At 42.0% G+C, this 13,642-nt stretch overlaps 1 protein-coding gene across 2 annotated transcripts in view; it reads left to right on the plus strand.

The window, feature by feature from the left end:
• The window catches only part of KDM7A (lysine demethylase 7A), a 97,048-nt gene that overhangs the window by 67,670 nt on the left and 15,736 nt on the right, over positions 1–13,642 (plus strand). For both annotated transcript variants that reach the window (XM_051835658.3, XM_089328710.1), the window contains 5 exons: positions 1,190–1,296; positions 6,556–6,647; positions 9,222–9,311; positions 11,728–11,937; positions 13,467–13,591. In XM_051835658.3, coding sequence (XP_051691618.3) covers positions 1,190–1,296; positions 6,556–6,647; positions 9,222–9,311; positions 11,728–11,937; positions 13,467–13,591 — 624 coding nt within the window. The remainder of the gene's footprint in view (positions 1–1,189; positions 1,297–6,555; positions 6,648–9,221; positions 9,312–11,727; positions 11,938–13,466; positions 13,592–13,642) is intronic.

The following is a 13,642-nucleotide window of genomic DNA, read 5'->3' on the forward strand; positions in this document are numbered from 1 at the left end:
TGTGGTGGCTCTTGAAATTTGGCATGCCCATGAGGAATCCTGGAGCCTGTGTAACACATGAGATGTTAACTACAGTAGGTCTTCGACCCACCAAGTGTGAATCTCACCTCTGTACCTGAGCTGTCTCTGGAGAAGAGGTCACTCCTCTCATGTGGACTGCTACAAGGGCCATGACAGAAGGCTAACACTGTGGCAAGCTATGGTTCCCGTCTTATCACCTTGGCCAGTGCCACATGTGGTCTTGACCTTGAATTCTTTTTTTTTTTTTAACTTTTATTTGATGAATATAGATTTCCAAAGTACAGCTTATGGATTACATTGGCTCCCCCCACCCATGACTTCCCTCCCACCCGCAACCCTCCCCTTTCCTGCTCTCTCTCCCCTTCCATTCATATCAAGATTCATTTTCATTTTTCTATATATACAGAAGATCAGTTTAGCATACATTAAGTAAAGATTTCAACAGTTTGCACCCACATAGAAACACAAAGTGAAAAATACTGTTTGAGTACTCGTTATAGCATTAGATCTCAATGTACAGCACATTAAGGACAGAGATCCTACATGAGGAATAAGTGCACAGTGACTCCTGTTTTTGACTTTACAAATTGACACTCTTGTTTATGGCATCAGTAATCTCCCTATGCTCCAGTCATGAGTTTCCAAGGCTATGGAAGCCTTTTGAGTTCACTGACTCTTATCTTATTTAGACAAGGTCATAGTCAAAGTGGAGGTTCTCTCCTCCCTTCAGAGAAAGGTAACTCCTTCTTTGAAGACCTGTTCTTTCCACTGGGATCTCACTCACAGAGATCTTTCATTTATTGACCTTGAATTCTTAATAGAACCTAATGAAAACTTGCTGGGTGGACATTGCAGTATTGTCAAACATACAGCGTTGTTTTGTTCCTCACAGTGGAACCCTTTTAAAATATCTTTTGATAAAAGTAGGATAAGAATCCCAAGATGTGATCTTTTCTGAAGCTCAATGTAATTCTTAAGTATACTGTCAAATTTACCAGTCACAACCTGGATAAGGTCTTAATTTATTCTTGTCCAAATGTGGTGGTGTTAAGTCATATACAGCACTTGATCAGCTTATGTATATCATGACCTACTTATTTTCAAGTTGGTTACCTTCATTTAACTTCTAAATGCTAATATTAAATGTCTTTACCTTTTATTCATTTAGGTGTTATGAAATGGAGAAAAGGCTAAAAACACCAGATCTTTTCAAATTCCCTTTCTTTGAAGCCATATGTTGGTTCGTAGCCAAAAATTTGTTGGAAACTCTCAAAGGTAATGAATAATTTGCACGTTTTGTTGTATATGGTGCATAATATTTACAAATTCACTAAAAGCCACTTGACAGAAACCCTTTTCTTGTGTGGTATGTGTGTCAGACCTATTTTGTTTTTTAAATACATGATTTCCCCACCAGCAGCATTAGCAAATTCATGTCTCTAGTCCATAGCCTAGCAGTCTGTGTTTTTAAAAATCAGATATATGAACACCTGCATTAGAACAAAACAGAAATCTTGGAATGTTTATTTCACCTAGTGCTCCAGTAGCTTGCACACATTATCAAGCATGTAAAAGTGCCTCACTCTCAAATACACATAGTTTATGTTAAAAGAATACTACCTAGTATGTGTTCACAAACATTTGCTGTAAAAAACGGAGGGAATGATGTTCATGTGCTGAGAGATGCCTGTGCCATCACCTTTCTGACCATCATTCTTGCTATGCAACCATCTGAATGTCAGTTTATGATTCCGTAGTTGAAGAAACATTTTTAAACATCCCTTTATTTAAACTTTTTTTAAAAAGATTTATTCTATTTATTTGAAAGACAGAGTTACAGAGAGAGGTAGAGACAGAGAGGTCTTCCATCCGCTGGTTCACTCCCCAGATGGCTGCAACGGCTGGAGCTGTGCCGACCCAAAGCCAGGAGCCAGGAGCTTCTTCCAGGTCTCCCACGTGGGTGCAGGGCCATCTTCTGCTGCTTTCCCGGGCCACGGCAGAGAGCTGGATTGGAAGAGGAGCAGCCAGGACTAGAACTGGTGCCCACATGGGATGCCAGCACTTCAGGCCAGGGCTTTAACCCGCTGTGCCACAGCGCTGGCCCCAACCTTTATTTAAACTTGAAAGCTATTTTTAGAATGTGCAATTTCAGATTTTGATGGTTTTATATTTTAGTTTAATAATCTTTGAGCAGTCAAGCTGGAGACTGTCGCTTGTGCTCTTCTCTATTTATTGCTTTTTATGCACTTGTACTAGTGAAAATACAGTTTGGTTTTTGAGTTGTCTAGCTTTTCTAGTCAGCTTGCAAATAGTGCTATTATAATAATTAACTGTCAGAAGAACAAATATAAACAGACCAAATGGTAAAGTTTACTTTGAACATTTGTTTCTTTTTTAAAAGATACACAAGAAAAGGTAAAATGAAAAACAACCGAAAATTCATTTCCCAGGATAGCATGTGCAGAACTAAAGTGATAAAATCCAAGTATAGTTTTTCTTCTCCCTAAAACAAAGCAAAACAAAACAAACTAGAGGTGCTGCCTTTCTCTGAGTGGGAGGAGAGGGCCAGGGAGCCCTTACCCTTGCCCTTTGCAGCACAGAGCAGTGGGCGATGTCAGGACAGTGCTGCAGGTGTGTGATGAAGGTGCAATCCGGCGGGTGAGGAGGAAGAACGGCTCCTTTCTCACAGGTTCCAAGCAGCAGCCTCCAGGTTCCTGTCCTGCGGCTGGCCTGGGGAAACTGTCCACCAACACATGAGCACCCCGGGTTGACATGGTTGATATTCAGCTATCTTCATTCTCCTTAATGTGTAAGAGAGGTCCATCAGTTCATCTCTGAGAGACAAAATCTTGCTGTTACTCTTGAAATGACAGCAGTAATTTGCTTACTCTTAAAAATATTTAGTCTTAGCCACTGAAAATTCAGAACATTGAAGTCTGGGAGTAGGCATTGCAGTGGAGCAGGTTAAGCTGCCACTCGGGACGTCCGCATGTCCACCGAGTCCCAGCTACTCTGCTAATACGTCTCCAAAGTTGCTGCATACACGGGTCACCTGGAGGGAGCTCCTGGCTCCTGGCTTCAGCCTGGCCAGCCCTGCTGCTGCAGCCATTGGAGCAGTGAATTAGTTAGTACCTGGAAGACCTTTTTCTCTCTCAAATAAATAATACATCTAAAAATGAGGGCTGACTATAAATAGCACCACATATTAAAGACTTTTAAAAAAGAGATGACTATAAAAGGTATTTGTAGGTTGTTTTAAAATGTTTCATTGTATCAGCCAGGTTAGTTCAGGATACCTGTCAATACTGGTGATTCAGTGCTCTCCCATCAAGGATAAGCCAAGTGACCATAATAGCATTGCCATCACCACAGGCATTCATCTTGGAAACAGCAAGGGTATTCTTACCAACTCACATTATGTTCTCTCATTCCAAACCTTTTGTCCTTCCACTGGCCAGTTATTTCTAACTCTTGTAAGACTTTTTTAAAATTTTTACTGTTTATTTGAAAGGCAGAGCCACAGAGAGAGAAGGGGGGGGGAGGGGGAGGGGGCGGGGGAGAGATAGATAGATATGCCTTCCATACGCTGATTCATTCCCCAAATGACCGCTACGGCTGGAGCTGAGCTGATCCAAAGCCAGGAGCCAGGAGCTTCCTCCAAGTCTCCCATGTGGGTGCAGGGGCCCAAGCACTTAGGCCATCTTCTACTGCTTTCTCAGGGCCTTAGCAGAGAGCTGGATTGGAAGTGGAGCAGCTGCGTCTCGAACTGGGATGCCGGCCCTGCAGGTGGAGGCTTTACCTGCTGTGCCATAGCACCAGATCCTCTTGTGAGACTCTTAGAAGACTTATATGAGTTGTTCAGTGAGAGTAGATTGTAGGAAACTCATAACTGTGTTTTATGTCAGTAATGATATGAAGCGTTTTGGATTTATGTAACTAAGTTAACCACTGGGCAGAAGTGAAATCCTTCACTTCTAATTCACCTTATCTGAATTTGGACCACAGCTAATAGATTTTGCTTGGTTTCTTCTAGCTAATCATAATATGATTTAAAACCCAAAAAGGACATTTGTATGTGTTTTAACTTATGCAGTAGTGAAATACGTCATACACATTGATTGTATAGATCACTAATACTGCATGCACACATACTCTTGGATACTTTAAACAATAAGTCCAGGGGCCGCCGCCTACAGTGCCAGCATCCCATATGGGCGCCAGTTTGAGTCCCAGCTGCTGCACTTCTGATCCAGCTCTCTGCTGTGGCCTGGGAAAGGAGTAAGGGATGGCCCAAGTGCTTGGGTCCCTGCACTCGTGTCAGAGACCTGGAAGAAGCTCCTGACTTTGGAGCGGAGCAGCTCTGGCCGTTGTGGCCAGTTGGGGAGTGAAGCAATGGATGGAGGGCCTCTCTCTCTCTCCTTCTCTCTTTCAAATAAATAAATTATTATTATTATTATTATTATTGCAGAATAAGTCTATTACTTATGAACTGCCACCCAAGGCAAGCAAGAACAGCTTTGCTGGGACCTTAACTCTATTACCTTCCTCATTCCAGCCGCTTCCTTTTCTAGAGATCACTGTTCTTTTGTGGTATTTCTTTTTAGTTTACTTTTTCTCCAGTTGTAAAACTTCCTATAAGTAGATTCCTACTAGTCCTCTCTTGTGGCTTATCTTTCCCTCAGAATTGTCTACGACATCACCCATGCTCTGGTGTGCAGCTGCAGTTCTTTTTTTCATTGCTGTACTGTTCTAAGGACATAGCACAATTAATATACCTGTTCTACAGTTGTTGGATATTTGAGGGTTGGGTTCAGGTTTTGGAAAATGTGTCTAAGGCCGGTGCTGCGGCACACTAGGTTAATTAGGCTAATCCTCCTCTGGTGGCGCCAGCACCCCGGGTTCTAGTCCTGGTTGGGGCGTCGGTTCTGTCCCAGTTGCTCCTCTTCCAGTCCAGCTCTCTGCTGTGGCCCAAGTGCTTGGGCCCTGCACCCACACGGGAGACCAGGAGAAGCACCTGGCTCCTGGCTTCGGATCAGCGTGGTGTGCGGCCGCAGCGGCCATTAGAGGGTGAACCAACGGAAAAGGAAGACCATTCTGTCTCTCTCTCTCACTGTCCACTCTGTCAAAAAAAAAAAAAAAAAAAGTTTCTAAGAAGCTGTTGTCTCTGTCACCTAGTGCAAGAATTACTCCAGACAGAGCCAGCGCTGGGTAACAGAATTCAGTAGTTGATTTCAGATTGTTCTCAGCCCCATTGCCATGGCAGTTTTCCAAGGCATTACACTCTACTCAACATATGATACTATTAGGTTTTGATTTTTGCAAATCTAATGGAAATGAAGTAATATTCTCTATGCTTTTAATGTGCATTTCCCCAGTTAATAGAATTGAACATTTTTTTTCCATACATGTATTTATCTTTTGCATTTCCTTTTTACTGAAGCGCCTATTCAGGTCTTTTGCCAGTATTTTAATTGTTTCTTTTTATGCTGATTCATAGGAATTCATTATTATGTTACTTATGCCCTCAACTGTGACTTACCTTTTTATCCTCTTTGTGGTGTCATTGAAGGACAGAAGATCTTAAAATACTTTTTAACAAAATTTTTATGATTAGTGCTTTTGTGCCTTGTTTAAGGCCTTTATTATTCCAAGGTCTTTGTCTTCTAAAGGCTTTTACAGTTTTGTGTTTTGTATTTTTCCTTTAACTCACTTGTAAATTGTGTGTGTGTGTGTGTGTGTGTGTGTAGATAGTAAAAAGGGGGAATATTTTCACTTGGTTTCTTACCACACATGAACACTTGGTTTCTTTACCCCCATGGACCGGCACCATATTCTGAAGAGTCAAGTCGTCTCCTGTGCGTGGTAAATATGGCTCCTCTTCTGTCTCATGTGGAGGCTGGTGCAGGTCCTGTGACCCTCGTGCCGCTGGGCTGGTGGTCCTCTCCACCAAGTGTGCTCTCATGTTCACATTACAATCAGACTTGAGATCTGGTAGTCTCCTCCTTCATTCCTCAGGCATGGGTGCCTGGGCTTTTCTTTTCCTTTCATGTCCGCCTAATTTTTTTTAGCTATTACAAGCTGACACCAACTTCTATTCTTCCAAAAGGCAAGCAAGCAATTGGTGGTTTATTTTATTAGTGGGAGAGAATTTCTGTATGCTGATCCCCCTAAAAGCCCACAAAAGACCAAGGCCAAAGCCAAAAGCCCAGGTATTCAATCTGAATCTCCCAAATGGGTGACAGGAACCAACTCACGGGAGCCATCCCGCCACGGGTGTCCTAACCATGAGGCCAGATACTCCCCCTTTAGTTTAAATAAAGCAGAACAGTCTTTCAATTTGGTGTATTTAATACAATAAAATTTAATGTAGTTCTATTTCTTGTTTTTTCTTGCCATTTGAGTTGTTTTATATTCCACTTTTTCTTTGTTAACTTGGAAGTTACTCACTTTGATACTGGGTGGCAGCTCGAAATGTGCAGGTAATCCCTTTATCTGAACACCTGAACTCTGCTCTGCCTCCCTGCATTCCTACAGAGCTGAGAGAAGATGGTTTCCAGCCGCAGGCTTACTTGGTCCGAGGAGTGAAAGCCCTGCACTCTGCTTTAAAGCTCTGGATGAAGAAGGAAGTAAGTCGTTTTCTGTGCTCAAGGCCTCGTCGTTTGGGGGCAGTCTTCGGTGTTTCGGCAGCACTTGTGAGTGCAGTCGTTGAGGGTATGGAAATCATGCCTAAGTACAGCCTGCGTTTTATACAGCATATACCAGTGATTTCCGCTGCTGTTTACAGGGCTAAAACAGCCAGGTATTCCCTCAACTCTTTCATGTGGAGAAGAAAACCATTCAACTGGATTCAGGATTTTGACTAAAAAATGAACATACAAAGAGTGATTCTAGACAGCATTCAGCTGACAGTGTGCTAACCACTGTGCTTAGTCTTTCTATGAATGATCTCGTCGAATCCTCAAAGCAACTGTATGAGGTCTAGATGCTGTTGGCTCCTTCATTTTACATATGGGAAAACTGAGGTTTAAAGAGTTTTTTTTTTTTTTTTTTTTAAGATTTTATTTATTTGAGAGGTAGAGTTACAGACATGCAGACAAGGAAAGACGAAGAGAAAGGTCTTCCATCCACTGGCTCTCTCCCCAAATGGCCACAACAGCCAGACTGAGCCAATCTGAAGCCAGGAGCTTCTTCTGGGTCTCCCATGCCGGTACATGGGCCCCAAGAACTTGGGCTGCCCTCCACTGCTTTTCCAGGCTATAGCACAGAGCTGGATTGGGAGAGCAGCCTGGACACCAACTGGTGCCCATACGGAATGCTGGCAATGCAAGTGGAGGCTTAGCTTACTAAGCCACAGCACTGGGCCCTTAAGAGTTTTTTAAGTAACTTGCTCAAGAGAACTGGAGGAACTAGAACTTAAAGCTAGGTCTCTGGGATTGTAGAGCATATGGTCTTTTGCTGGACTTAGTGGAAATGAAGGAAGGAAGAAGTGCAGGGTTTAAGTATGAACTTTCCATCTTCACTCAAGAGTTGGTTCAGTGCCTGCATTTGAATCCTGCTGCCTCCAGCCACCCCAGTTCTGCACTGGTAGTCAGTGTTTCCTTCCTAGCCATTTCTTGTGCCAGTTTAAAACTGATTGTGACAGTGTGTCCATGTCTCTTTCACGAGGGTTATGAGCCCTTGAAGATACAATATTTTAATAAGTGATAACTGAGTTGATGAAAAAACACTTCCACATTTGTTGAATGTCCACTTGAAATAAAAATTCTGTTCTTAAAAGACAATTGGGAGATAATTAATAATTACCATCCCAATAATTTTATACTTCCTTTCACTTTATTATCATAAACCCACTATTACTACTAGAGGAAGGCACTGAAAACATTCAGGAAAGTAGAAATCATGTCTTCCTCTGTCAAAGACTTCATCCCCTAGATGACAAGGAAAAATATAAAATTTAAAACTAAGAAGACAGAAACAAAATAAAGTATATGTTAAAAAAAAAACTGTAATTTGTTTTCTGCTAAAGGTTAAGTGGTTCTCAGATGTTTATCAGAACTGCCTTTAGAGCTTTTAAAAATATAACCCTTGGATCTTCCAAAAATTCTGATTTAATAGATTTGAGTAGGATCTGAACTTGTGTTTGTAACAAAGTTCACTGGTGATATAGTAATACTTATTTTCAATAGGAAATACTAGCAACACATTATGTTTGAAGTGTACTTTAAAAAGTGTGATGTTCACACTTAATTATCTGTTAAATTTGCTTTAATTGAGATGCATCTCAAGATGGTGGTTAAGAACATGGATTCAGGAGTTAGCGGTTTGGATCAAAACTCAGCTTTGCTACTAATAAACGAGCCTCTGTGCCTCAGTGTCCTCAATTATAAGATGAGGATAACAGGCACAGGTTGAGCATCCAAAACCTGAAACTGAGTGCCATCATGATGCCATAGCTAGAAAATTCTACACCTGACCTCATGGGACGGGTGACAGGCTACAGACACTGTGTGTGTGTGTGTGTGTGTGTGTGTGTGTGTGTATATATATAGGGAGAGGGAGGAGGCCAGTGCTGTGGTGTAGTAGGCTAAGCCTCTGCCTATGGCACTGGTGTCCCATATGGGTACCAGTTTGATTCCTGGCTGCTCTACTTCTGACCCAGCTCCCTGCCTGGGAAAGCAGCAGAAGATGGTCCACGTCCTTGGGTCCCTGCACATACTTGGGAGACCCAGAAGAAGCTCCTGGCTTCAAACTGACCCAGCTCTGGCCGCTGCGGCCATTTGGGAAGCGAACCAGTAGATGGAAGACCTTTCTCTCTGCCTCTCCCTCTCTTAACACCTCCTCTCAATAAATAAATCTTTTTTTAAAAAACTCCTTATGTACTATGAACCAAATGCTAGTCTTAACTTTTTTACTAATTAGTAGTAGTGGTTAGAATTAGACTAGAGTTGGAGGCAAGGTAATTACTCAGTATAAAGCAGAATTCACTGTGAGACAAGTTCATTTTTAATTCTTTCTGAGAGGCCTTTATATTTTAGTTGAGGATCTCCTTAGAAGTATTTTACTGACTGCATGAACTCTGACACCTGGCTATATTCGGCTATGTCTATGTTCTAGTGAATTCAAGAATTGATTTAGTAAATTAGTTTTTACATATTAAAGTATAAGTAACATTGGTTTCTAATCTGTTAATCCATATACAGCTGGTATCTGAACATGCCTTTGAAATTCCAGACAATGTTAGACCTGGACATCTTATTAAAGAACTTTCTAAAGTAATTCGAGCAATAGAGGTAAGAGTGGAAACTATCATTTACATACTTGCTTACTGTCTGCTTTGAGAAGCAAATGGATCTACCACCAAACTACAAACATTTGAAAGTTTTTAACGTTTAGAAGAGACAGAATAAGCCAAATCTTGGATGGACCCTCCAGTTTTCACGCTTCTAACATCTTAGAAATTTAGAATATTGTAATGACATTTTAAGGAAACAGTTCCTTGGTTCTTCAGGTTATGCCAGTTAGTTTCAGAGGTGGACATGTTAAGTGATTAGAGCAAGGGACAAATGGTGAGATGAGTCAGCAAAGGCAGGTGGAACAGAGTTGGAAGGAGGGTGATATTAAAGGGTGGGGGAGTACAGAGACCCCACTGCCTGTGTGTGAAAGCAGTGAAATCTGTGACTGGTGGTTCTAATTCAGCAAATCTCAGGAAGGTGGTTCTGTTAGTGTCTAGCTTGAATTGAGAGGAAATTAACTGAAAAGTGGTCGTTAACTGGTAATTTCAGTTTCTGATAGGACTGAGTTTGAGGAACAGAAAGAGGTGTAAAATCTATGAAAGATGGAAATGGTGGATTTAATATCCATGGGTAGAATAGTTCATGTAATTCTCAATGTGTTCAGATATGGTAAAAACTATTTTGTTTTTCAAAGTGTGATATGCAAATGGATTTAGTATCAAAGGTTATATCTAATGTTAAATATATATGCAAATATTAATATTATATGTATGTAAATCTCATGTATAATAACAACCAAAACCAAGAATAAACTCAGCCAGAAAGCTGTGTCTATATGAAAAACATTGTAAATCTTTACTGAGGGAAAGACAACAGTAGTTGAATAAGTAGGAGTGTCATTTCTGAAAATATGTTAGCTCCAAAATAATACAACACATTAAAGTGGTAAAATACAACTGGAAAAACAACTGAATTGGCCTGGACATCAGCCAGTCTAGGATGGCCCAGGACAAGGGAAGGTTCCATGCTTCTTGTTTATCTGAAATTCAAGTTTAACTGATGTCTTGTACTTTGGCAATTCTGTCCAGAAGGGATGTCTTTAAAGAAAAATATAAAATTAATAGATTACCTAAAGTAATATTTGCATTCTTGTGGTGGAGAATTTGGAAGTCAATTAGTGATAAATACATAGAAAATAAAGCAAATAGGAAGTAGAGCAGTTACGACTCAAGGGTAAGTCAAAAGACAAAGGAAATACAGTGTTACGTGGTCCTGAGTCTGATTTAAATACTGAATGTTGAGGGAAGGGAAATGTGCATACATTTAGGAGAGGTATGTGAGGATAAAAATTACATTTTGTATAGCAGGAATTCAGTAATATTTGAAGCTAAAACCATCTAAATGTGTTATTTAGAAATTTGGAGGCAAATAACTGGGGGGGGGGGAAGCCAGTTACAAGAGATACAGGTTCTGGTAATATACGCAGAAGAGAAACACGTGCCCATGTTCATAGCAGCATTATCCACAATAGTAGACAGTTGGACCGAGCCACACAAGTGTCCATCGGTAGAAGAATGGATAAAAGCTAGGTAGACACAGGCAATGGGATAGTATTCAGCCATATAAAAGAAGGACATTTTCTGACACATGCCACAGTGCAGATGAACCTTGAAGGTTTCTTGGTAAGTGAAATAACCCAGTCCCAAAAGGACAAATATTACATGATTTCACTTACATCAGGTTCTTCCTAGAGTTGTCAGATTCCTAGAGTGAACAAGTAGCATGATGGTTGTTAGGGAGTGGGAGTTAGGGAATAATGGGAACTTTTTTTCAATAGTAAAGGTTTCAGTTTGGGCTAATGAAAAAGTTCTAGAGATAAACTGTGGTGCTATTTATACAACAGTGTGATTAACTGTACACTTAAAAGTGATTAAAGGGTAAGTCATGTGTGCTGCCACATTATGTATATTACCACAGTTCAAAAAAAAGTTGCAAGTGGTTGCTTTTGGAGAATGGGAATCAGAAATGGGGATGAGTAGAATGCTGCTTTACTTTCCATGATATGCTTATAGACTATTTAGTTTAAAAGCTGCATTAGATGTGTGATTGTGGATTAAAACATGATTTACAATTATGTATGTGGAGAGAAGGTTCATCATAGGAAAGAACTGGAAGCAGCCTAAATAACCACCAGTAACTATTTAGGGGAATAAATTATTACTGTATCTATACAGTGGGAGACTGCACAGCCTTCAGCGTAGTATTGAAGACCAGGAAATTTTCATGATCAATCAGTGGGAAGAAGGGTACAAAGGTCTTGGCAAAGCTGTTAGAGGCTTATGAGTTGGTCTTTTTTTATTTATATGATTAAACGGAATGGTTTTTGTTTTCTAAATATTTTGTGGCTGATTATTTAGTCAGGTATATATGTAGTAGCCTTGTCATAAAAATACTCTGAATTTAATTCTTAAAGGAGGAAAACGGTAAACCAGTTAAATCTCAGGGAATTCCTACTGTGTGTCCAGTTTCAAGATCCTCAAATGAAGCAACTTCTCCTTACCATCCCCGACGAAGGATAAGGAAACTTCGAGATCATAATGTCCGAGCGCCTTCGAACCTGGACATCCTAGAGCTCCACACGAGAGAAGTCCTCAAAAGATTAGAGATGTGTCCATGGGAAGAGGCAAGTCTGACTTTCCATGTCGTCACTGAGAAGTTCAGCTGTCCCCAGTCTGAACCATTCCTGTTCCTTACCCTGCTGTAGAAATGTTGGCACCATCCAGCAGTTACGCCTGTGCCAGGTGGTGGGTCTGATCTTCCTAGGCTAGTGCAGAATCAGGACGGTAGACCTTGTCAGTTTGTCAGTGTTTACGGAGTGTTTTCCAATACCAAGGGCTCCTCTAGGCTCCGGAGAGGACACCAGCGTGAGCATGTGAAGCTTGGGAAGCTCCCACCCCAGTCCAGTCGAGAGGACTGGGGTGGAGGCCAACACTAAACATATTTTCAGGTGACAGGCATTCTGAAGACCCCCGCACAGTGGAGTAACAGGGTAAGAGGACAGCCTCTCAGGTGGCGACGCTGAAGCTGCAGCGCCCTGAGGAGTAGCAGTGCAGGCAAAGGGAAGAGCAAATGCAGTCTCTCCGAGTGGGCGACTGTGGACTGCAGTCTGAGAAGCGCGGACCTACTGAACAGAGTGGGAGGCGGCAGTAAGGTCAGGTAGTGCCTCGGAAATCATGGCAGTGAGTCTGTGGTAACATCTGTGTCACCTGTGGTTTTGTAAGCGGAGGACAGGAAACAGTTTATTATTTGTTTTGATTCTAATTTACTTGAGCGTCTGAGGGAGAACGAGCAAGCCTGTTTGTGTACGGCTGTATACTGGTTCACTCCCCAAAGCCTACAATGGCTGGGGAAGCAGGGGGCAAAGCCAGGAGTCAGGAGCTCAGTCCAGGGGTGCTTCTGTAAGTGGCAGGAGCCCCGCTGCGTGAGTCATCACCCCGGCCTCCCAGGCTCCGCATTAGTAGGAAGCACTGAACCCAGGCCCCAGGGTGGTCGCAGGTGTCTGCACTGCTAGGCCAGCTGCCTGCCCTGGGCTTGGTTTGCATGAGGAAGTCAGGCCTTTCTGAATTAAAGTACTCAAGGGGGTGTAGAAATCCTAATTTTCATAAATACTTTAATTTTAAATTATTGCTTTGTGATGTTCTAAGCCTACTTAAGTCAGCCAGCTGGGAAAGATTTAGCTTATTATACTTATTCTTAAGGAAAAACTGACCAGGAAAAATATATTTTAGGCACTAAAAACCAGCCACTGTCGTCCCTGTCACATGGCAGCCTTTCCTCACGGGGACGATCACACTGCTGACAGTGCGTGGTGGGAAGACGCCATGTGCAGTCCAGCACGGGGTGACGAAGGCCCCGCAGCTGCGCTGGAGAACCTGAGCAGTGCTGCTGCATCCCCCGCTTCCTGCACCAGTGTCCTCGAATGGGCTCCGTGCAGAGTTTACATTAGTTCACAGATGTGTGTCCTGGTAATGGCCCTCCCAAGAGACGTGCCATCGCGTGCTTTGGCGAGAGGAATCCTGGTGTGTCGTACTACCAGGCACTGAGAGGCGGGGGTGGGGGTGGGGGGCCTGGCGGTGTGTGGTATGTTTTCCTTTAGGTATGCAGGTACATTTAGGGGTGGAGATTAAGGAAGTTCTGCTTTTATACTTGAAGGACATCTTGAGCTCTAAACTGAATGGAAAATTCAACAAACATCTCCAGCCATCTTCTACAGTACCTGAATGGAGAGCGAAAGATAATGATCTACGATTATTACTGACAAATGGAAGAATAATTAAGTACGTAAAGTAAACCATAGTATCAACCAGATGAATTTTTAGTGGATTCCC

This window comes from Oryctolagus cuniculus, chromosome 3 (genome assembly GCF_051225735.1).
Source record: "Oryctolagus cuniculus isolate XC-2025 breed Fujian yellow rabbit chromosome 3, ASM5122573v1, whole genome shotgun sequence".
NCBI classification, from domain to species: domain Eukaryota; kingdom Metazoa; phylum Chordata; class Mammalia; order Lagomorpha; family Leporidae; genus Oryctolagus; species Oryctolagus cuniculus.